The sequence below is a fragment of the Trachurus japonicus genome, chromosome 7 (assembly GCF_045865225.1).
Source record: "Trachurus japonicus isolate A0001 chromosome 7, Traja_1.0".
In the NCBI taxonomy this organism is placed as follows: domain Eukaryota; kingdom Metazoa; phylum Chordata; class Actinopteri; order Carangiformes; family Carangidae; genus Trachurus; species Trachurus japonicus.
This window is the reverse complement of record NC_140913.1, coordinates 33832722-33841827: the sequence shown is the minus strand read 5'-3', so window position 1 is coordinate 33841827 and position 9106 is coordinate 33832722. Positions and strand designations below refer to the sequence as shown.

General features: G+C 44.4%; 1 protein-coding gene across 1 annotated transcript; it reads left to right on the top strand.

Moving 5' to 3' along the window:
- Window positions 1–3670: 3670 nt before the first annotated feature.
- On the top strand, window positions 3671–4714 carry fam43b (family with sequence similarity 43 member B). The gene has a single exon (XM_085783179.1). It carries the CDS (start codon window positions 3671–3673, stop codon window positions 4712–4714), a length of 1044 nt encoding a protein of 347 aa, XP_085639305.1.
- The last annotated feature ends 4392 nt before the right edge of the window (window positions 4715–9106 follow it).

Sequence of the window (9106 nt, the reverse complement as noted above, 5' to 3'; positions counted from 1 at the left end):
TGATGTTGCTTTTAAGCCTTGGTTACAACCAGTCCTTACGCACACTTTCACACCACTTTAGATCTCAAGCAGGCAAAACCGCTAGACGGGAGATAAAATGAGACCGGACACGTAACACATGTGAGTCCAGACGAGTTCCTAATTTCATCAAACAACCCTTTCACAGGACGCTATCTGAGATGGCAGGTGAGTCAATACTGAATACGCACATCCACTTCTCCTGTAAAGGCCAAACCATGATGGATTTTTTTGAGCATATCAGCGTGCGCGTTAAATCTCTCTGGTTAGTCATGAGCTATCTCGTAGTCGAGGTGATTTATGGGAACCACAGATGTTTGTATAAGGCCTTTAAATCAGTCTAGGGATCCTAGATCAGATCGTATAGCCCCCGCTCTTTATTCAATAAACATATAACTAGACTCAGAGCAGAAGATCTTCGCTATGTCTCCAGAGTATAGAACGAATCGCCTTTTTGTTTACAACTACATCCGGGTAGAAAACCAGCATGGGAACAATAGTGACGGACGAGAGTTTCGTTATAGCCTATCTAATTTTTCATGTCACTAAATCACCGTTTAGACTAATCTGATGTTTGTTAAGTTTATAAACACAATGATTGGACAAACATTACTATTTATGTGTGCACATTTTTGTGATTAGTCATGGCTATCATAGATTAGCTGGGCTAACGGTTAGCTACCAGTTTAACTTTAATAACTCAGTGACTCAATAAACGGTCCATGAAAAAATATTTTCTCCAGCGGATATCTGAGTTACAACATGACTGAGCTAACTGGAGTAGTTTCATGTCGTGTCCCACAACGGGAGGGTTTTAACAGCGGGTTTTTAGCTTAGCTACCGTTAGCTGTCCCTGTCAGCTGCAGCCACTGATGCTTTCTAGACACCGTGATTCCCCCAAACTGAATAAATACTACCACACATAGCAACACAAAACACACACACAGAAATAATAATGTTTCTTCAATCATTTCAGATTTGTCTAAACGGTGATAGGGCGTGAAAAATATGATATATAGCTAAACTCTCGTTCGTTACTATTGATCTCATTCAAATTACATGCTGGTTTTCTACCCGGAAGTAGTTGTAAACAACAAGGCGATTCGGTCTACTGTCTCCTTTATGGCGACGGCCCAAACTATTCCCAACTCTACACTTGAAGCCACATTATGTGTCTGTGTCTGGTTTACAGAAGAATCTCTTTGCAGTGTGAACTCTGAGTCAACGAGAGCTGAGATTTCAGACAAAGGTCGTTAGATAATAGATAAGAATAAGAATAGATGGGAATATTTCTGCCCTCCATATTATGTAATCGGAATAAATCACATCTACATATGAGATATTTCCTTCCTCCCAAAGCAAATCAATTTCCCTTTTCTAGTCAAGCTTCTCTTCTCTTTGATTCACAGGACACACACACACACACACACACACACACACACACAAACACACACACCGGGGGTGAAGAAATGAGACATTTATTTTTTCCAGTGTTGCCACAGTAACCTCGACACAGAACTTCCTCCGCCATCTCCATCTCTAGCTCGGTCCAAGCTGCCCGATGCGGACTGGCACAGATGAGACTTATTTCTGATTCATTTCAGCACAGGCTTTCACAGAGAGAGAGAGAGAGAGAGAGAGAGAAAAGAAGGAAAAAAGCAGCTTCCTTTTTATCTGCCAGCGTTTATCACGTGTCGGGGCCGGTCACACAGGTGTTTGGACACGGTGTGATATGAGACAGATGTTCAGCCATGTTCTTTTATTCATGTTCCAACAACTGTGCACCACAGAAACTCACCTAGAAAGGATGTTTTCATCACGAAACGACTGAACAGTGAACAAAGAGATTTCACTTTGATTTTTATCAAACTACTAAGCATATTTTAGTCAATGTTTCTGCCACTAGCGTTGTCCTGCAGTATTCAATCAATCAAATTGTATTTATATAGCACCTTTCAAAGCAAATAGATACCGTTCAAAGTGCTTTAGATTTTGATTGAACAATATATATATAGAAGGTAAAACAAGAAAAAGCATGGAGACTAAGATTAAAAACAACAAAAAAATAAAATATAGCAATAGAAAATAGATAAATAAAATAACAACTTTTAACAACAATACAATTTTATAAAATAGAATAGAATAAAATGCAGGATAGAAATCGGAGAAAGATAACAATAAGAAAGAGTATAAAACTGTAAAATAGAATAAAATCACTATGAGACTATAGCATAGCGTATTGATTCCTTTAATTCAATAGGCTACCTGTAGCAGCTGAAGCATGTTTTTATTTAAGTCCAGGGAGTTATGGTGGTGTCTTTAATAATAACAAGACATCAGGTCTGCATCATGGGCTATTTGCATTCTGCCTATCCTGCATTTATTTGTTTACCTCTGTTTCACTCTCTGTGCTCAAATATAAAGTGTTTTCTTTTTAATACACCTGAGTTTCCACTGAAGCTGCTCTCATTTACATATTTTTCTGTTTCCGTTGTCAGACAATGAAATAGTGACTGGAGCTCCTCAGTCCATTAGGACGACATGTTTACCAGCAGTCAGCCATCCTCAATTTATAATCATTACAAGCTAAACAAACACATACAGAGCTGTTTGAGCATATAAATTATCTTGTTCTTTCTTCACGTTATTTAATTTTTTATTAGTAATGTAAAATGAGATTTATTTTTGAAAGGATTTATTTAGGACATTAGCCCAGGGTTAGTAAAAAAATTTAAATAATTAAATACTACAGTACAGAGAGAGTGTCTATATAATGTACTATGTACATACTGTAATGCATTCTGTTTCCTTTCCTTTGGTAAAAACCAGATTATCCACCGTGCTTCCACTTTATGTGAGTGATGGTTCAGATCGATGGAGTCGTATGTTATGACGGTGAAGAAGTCTTGATGTGATGTATGGTGGTTGTCAGCGGCTCAAACCACAACAACGAAAGAGATTATAGAGTTTATTGTACCTGAGAGTTTGATATCTATGGAAATCTGGTCTGTTCCTCTGATGTAAACAAACCTTTCACAGCATTAAAGGACACTATTGTCACACTCATTTAAATGCAGCTCTAAACAAGCAGAATTAACGACACCGTCTGAACTTGAACGACTTTTTATACCAGAGTTATTAAGCAGTCACATATGTCTCCAGACTGGGGGATGACTCGGCGATGCTCCCTCTCCCTCAGCTTCACCAGAAGCATAAATACAGTGAAACCTCAGTGCAACGTCGCTCGGACAGATAAATAATGCTTTGGTACGGAGCCATTTGGAAGCAAAACAACGAAGCAGAGAGGGAGGGAGGGGAGGGAGAGTTAGTGCCGGAGCGCCGGGCGAAGTCTCCCGCACTTCCCAGCGCTGCATGATGCAGACAACAGAGGAGAAGGAGAAGGAGGAGGAGGAGGAGGAGGAGGAGGAAGAGAGGAAGGAGGAGCGAGCGAGCGAGGGGAACAGACTGGCTGAGGCTCGCAGCTCTCAGTCTCTCCTCAGCGCTTCGCAAAGCAGCTTCTCTCCGCTCCGTCTCTCTCTCTCTTTTTCTCTCTTTCACGCACACAATCATCACAGAGGATTTCTACTTTTTTTTTTTTTTGCCTGAGCCTGACAAGACGCGAATATAACGCAGCGGCAGAAGGGGGCTCACCATGCTGCCTTGGAGACGGAATAAGTTTGTCCTAGTGGAAGATGAAGCCAAGAGTAAAGCCAAGAGCCTCGGGTCGGGGCTGACCTACCACTCCATCCTCTCCTCGCTGCTGCGCTCGTGCCCCGACCTGCTGCCCGACTGCCCCTTCCCCTGGGTGGGCAGCATCTTCCACACCAAGCGGCAGAAGGTGGAGCTCAACAAGGAGGAGCCGGTGTACAGCGTGCGCTACTTGGGCAGCGTGGTCACCATCACGGCGAAGGGCGACGGCTGCACGCGGGACGCCGTGGCCAAGATCTGGGCGCGGAGCAACTACGGCGAGCAGAGCGTCAAGATGAGGCTGACGGTCGGGCCGCAGGGCATTCGGATGAGCGCCGCCGCCGCCGACAAATCCGGGAAGAAGAACAAACCGCCGGTTCACCTCTACTCGCTGAACCGGATCACGTACTGCGCCGCCGACCCGTGCCGGCCCAAGATCCTGGCGTGGATCTACCGGCACCAGGTGAAGAACATGGCGGTGGTGCTGCGGTGCCACGCCGTCCTCGTCGGCAAGTCGGAGAAGGCGCAGGCCGTGGCCCGCAGCCTCGACCGGAACGCCACGTCGGCCTTCAGCGAGTTCAAGCGGCTGAAGCGGCAGAGCGACTTCCGGCACTGCCAGCAGCAGCTGCTCGGGGACGAGGCCGTGCCGCTGATGCCGCTGAGGAGGCTGCTCAACGGACAGTGTCACTACAGACCGCTGGCCGACAACCCCGGGAGCGCCGCTACACGCCTCTGCTCCATCACCGAGGAGGAAGAGGAAGAGGAGGAAGAGGAAGAGGATAGCAGAGATGAGAAGCAGCAGGAGTCGGAGGAATCGGAGGAGGAGGAGGAGGAGGAGGAGGAGGAGCGTCGTGTGGAGACACAGAGGGTTTTGACGACGAACACGGAGCCGACTCAGCTGCTGTCGGAGCTGGACCTCGGGGACATCGCCCGGCTGGAGCAGTGCCAGATCAACTTTGTCAGTGACAGCAACAACAACACGTTCACGTTCATCACCTCTCTGGTGTGACTGGCAACGCCGCCGCCTCGGCTTTTAAAAGAACGCCATTCTGCAGCAGTACTTAATAAAGGGATAGTTCATCAACATTTTGGCACAAATTGGCCCATTGCCATAATCCCTATAGTCATAGCAGTAGGTTCGTTACCTTTAATTGTCGGTGCAAGCTGTTTTTAGAACGGCGGAGCAGAGCCGTGAGCTGCTCAGAGCTACGCTACGGAGGCTCATTATGGGATTTCTTGGTTTCCCTCATCAAACTCATCAAATACACAATCCAACAACTCCACAACGCTCTGGTGGACAAGTTGTGTGTTCCCATCAGGGACAGTTTTTCATCAAGCAGTCTCTGTATTTCCCCCTAAAACAACTAGGGCTGACCCAAAAAAATCGAAGCTTCGTTCGTTGCCATGGAAAATCGATCATGAAGTCCGTGATCGATTGTTTTTTTTTCTTCCTTTTTGACACCGGTTGTCATCAGCACTTCTTACATTATAATGAATAGGCTACTTGGCATCCTGGAAACCCCCCCCCCCCAATATAACGATCGCGCACCCCCCCGGCCGCCGAAGCTTCGATTAAGATCGATTTTATGTCCGCGAAGCTTTGATTATCAAAATATGATAATCGGGTCAGCCCTAAAAACAACTGTGTGGTAACGTTGTGTTATTATCTCATAGCGTGGTGAATGTGCAGGTCACAACTTGTCCACCAGAGCGTTGTGGAGTTGTTGGATTGTGTATTTGATGAGGGAAACCAAGAAATCCCATGAGCCTCCATAGCGTAGCTCTGAGCAGCTCGCGGCTCTGCTCTGCCGTTCTAAAAACAGCTTGCACCGACAATTAAAGGTAACGAAACGACTGCTATGACTATAGGGATTTTGGCAATGGGGCCAATTTGCCATAAATGTTGAACTATCCCTTTAACAGTAACACATTCCTCTCTTTGCCCTTCACCGGTATTACCCCCCCACCCCCCGACTCAGGCCCCCCTACCTGCCCCCCCTCTCCTCTCCTCCCCCCTCGTCCATGTAATGTGAAGTGAACTTGGTTCTGTGGGATTAAATCTCTCTCTCTCCCGGACGGCTCGGACGCTGGTTGGACTGTAGCAGTGTTTTGGTGGAGGGGGGGGGGGAGGGGAGGGAGGGGGGGCTGTTTACAAAGAGGGCTGTTGTTAATGATGATGAAGATGATGAAGATGCACAGACTTTAACGAAAGCACAAAGACGATTGGAGGACGGTGGCTTCCAGAGGTCACACACTGAACACAGCACCAAGCAGCAGGATGATGTGTTTGTTCGTCCTCGTTATCTCTCTACTTCTATTTTTCTGACGACGTGTTTTTCCAGCAGGGACGGGGATTTTTTTTCCCGGATCGACTTGTAATATGTATGTTTTTTTTTTTTTAGGGAGGCTCTTTGTAAATTTGTATGTAATGTTTTTTCTAAGATGACAATCCTTACACCGATGATGTTTGTGTGACCCCCTTTTTTCTCCGAGCACTCACAAAATCCGCGAGATGTGTTTTGAGAAGTTTATTACGGATTCACTAACGATCACAGGCCGACAGACTAATGAACAAGGCGATAATTTTTAGGAAGCAAGCCATCGAGTCGACGCGTTTATTGCCACCATCTGTCACACTCCCCCCATCATTTATGCATGACATGTCAGCGGTAACCTTTCTGAGCGGAGCTTTTGTCTTCTTTTTCATGTGACATCTTTGATCCCTCGGCTTTTTAAAATGAACACTGTGATAAATGTGCAACCAGGGGGACAAAACGCACACACTTACACACACTTACACACACTTACAACTGTTCATGCAGCATTGTCTTGTTTGTGTAATGCATTTCTCCTAATTGCAATGTCGCCCACTTTTGCCAAAACTACAACAACTACAACAACAAACACGGATCTCTATTTGCCGCCCACAGCTCTGCTCTTCATAGCCACGTTCTGCCAGTGCAGTCTTTCCACATGAGCCCTCGCAAAAATGCAGAAAGACCCTGAAGAACCAACTGTTTTTGAATATGACTTTAGCTAATTTCCTGTTGATAATATCTGTGCTACTGTCTAAAGATGCATTGTGGGTATTATTATTATTATAATGATGATGAGATAAAGCTATTTATTTTCCAAATACAATGAATAAAAATTGCCCTCACTTGGGTTTTCCTTCTTCAATCTCGACGGGAGGTTTTATTTTTTTTTATTCCTAGACATTATCAAAGACGTTATTCAAATGAATTCCAACGACTCCTGCGTTCCTGCAGTGTGCATTTGCATTTTGCATGTTTGCGATGTGAAAATATCTCTAACATGCACTTCAAAGACAGAAAAACAACATATTTACGGCAGAATAATAATCTGCTTCCTGAGCGATATTTTAAAAAGGGAACCCTGAGGATTTAAAAGCACAAGAAAAGAAGAAGACACTGTGTCAACTTCAAAACCGCCAGTCAGTGCCAGTCGGAAGACGTTAATGTGGTTTGATACATTTCTGCAGGCCTTACTTGGCTTCCCGGGGGCCTTTACCCTGAGGGGTGGGGGTATGGCAAGCCATTTTAACATTTAAAAACCGGACTGGATATGTGTTGCAGATATCTGTAATTCAGTTTTGCCGAGTCAAAAAGAACATTTCAGATATCTGCAACTACATTCTTCCTGGGACAAATGACGTCACTTTAACCATTCATGTGTATGGGATTTGTCATTACAGATATCTACAATTCAGTTGCAGATATTCACTATGTGAATTACAGATATCTGTAACTGAATTACGACTAGTACTAATTCCAGTTTGAGATATCTACAATTTGATTCTGACTAGTCATAATCCCAGTTCAAGATATCTTCAATTCACCTCAATTAAAGATATCTACATGTCCCTTTTCAGATATCTTAAATTAAGTTTTGACCAGGTGAAATGACGTTGTAGATATCTGTAACTGGAATTATGACCAGTCAAAAAGATGTTGTAGATATCTCAAACTGGAATTAGTACTAGTCGTAATTCAGTTAGGCTACAGATATCCGTAATTCACATAGCGGATATCTGCAACTGAATTGTAGATATCTGTAATGACAGAGAAGGAAGGGAGGAGGAGGAGGAGGAGGTGGAGGTGGAGGGGGCAATTAATCAGCGGATTGAATTGTCCGGGAACATAAAGCACCTGCCTCTGCAGGACGGCTGTCAGGCCCTGATAGAACCGAATGATCCAAAACGGGGATCAGGAAGTTGACTCACTCATCAACCACTTCACTGCCAACATCAGCCGTTTCCGTGACGACTTTGTCCCGGAGTAAAAACAACATCAGCTAAAGTGGAAAAAGGCAACAAAACTATTTAAAGCTGCAGCATATTTTTAAGTTGCTGTGGTGTTTTTGGTTTTTTATGCAGTCGGGTGCAGTTTAGAGGCATCAGCATCTCTTTTCTTTGAGCAATTCATTTTTTTTTTTTATATGACATTATATCACCCGAGTGTACTATTACACAGCAGTGCAATAAATAATGCCCTGTGAAATCACTGATGTCAAAACTGGCTTCAATTGTCTTACGTAACGGCATCAAAAGCTTTTTGATTTGTCATTCCTCATCATGCTCTGTTGTTGATGGATCTGAAAATCAATCAGAGTTAGCTTGAATTACAGAGATGGATCGTTCTGAGGAGAGAGACTTTCACCTGGAGCCTCTCAGATCAATAATATATATATATATATATTTTTTTCCTTTTCCTGGAATCAGCTATCATTGCAAGAGAAGAGAACCAAATGTCAGTGGATGGATGATAAAGGACCCACACACATCCACACACAGCAAAGGATAAGTGCAGAGTCTGAATACTAATACAAAACCTGTTTGGTAGGCCTGTATATCTTCTCTGCATGTTTAATCTCTGCACAGATGAGTAATCATATACGGTGCACGATGTGATAAAGTCACATTGTTTGCTCGTTGACATTCATGCAGAGATGCATTGTGTGTCTGACACGCTGCCAATGTTGTGTTAACATGGAGCCGTTTAGAGGAGGAGTCACGGTTGCTTTTTATGTAAACATAACTCTTGATTGTCAGGCGAAGAGAGAGAAGAGAAGGAGCAGATGGCGAGCGGCGAGGTGCACGCTGAGCTCCATCACACTCACATCCTCCACAATAACAAGGGGCAGGAGCCAGAGTCCTGCATCGGGTCGGATCCCCGCGGGTACCCGACGGGTACTCCGCAAAAACGGTGTTCAACGGGTGGATAAGCTGTCTTGTGAAAATTCACGGGTCGGGTATGGGCGGAACTCAAATGAACGCGGGTGAATGTGTGTCGGCCTACAGAGAAAAACTCACGCGCAGCTGCACGAACCAGCGTAGCAAATCATTTTTTATCACACACGGCAACAACAGAGCAGCATCTTG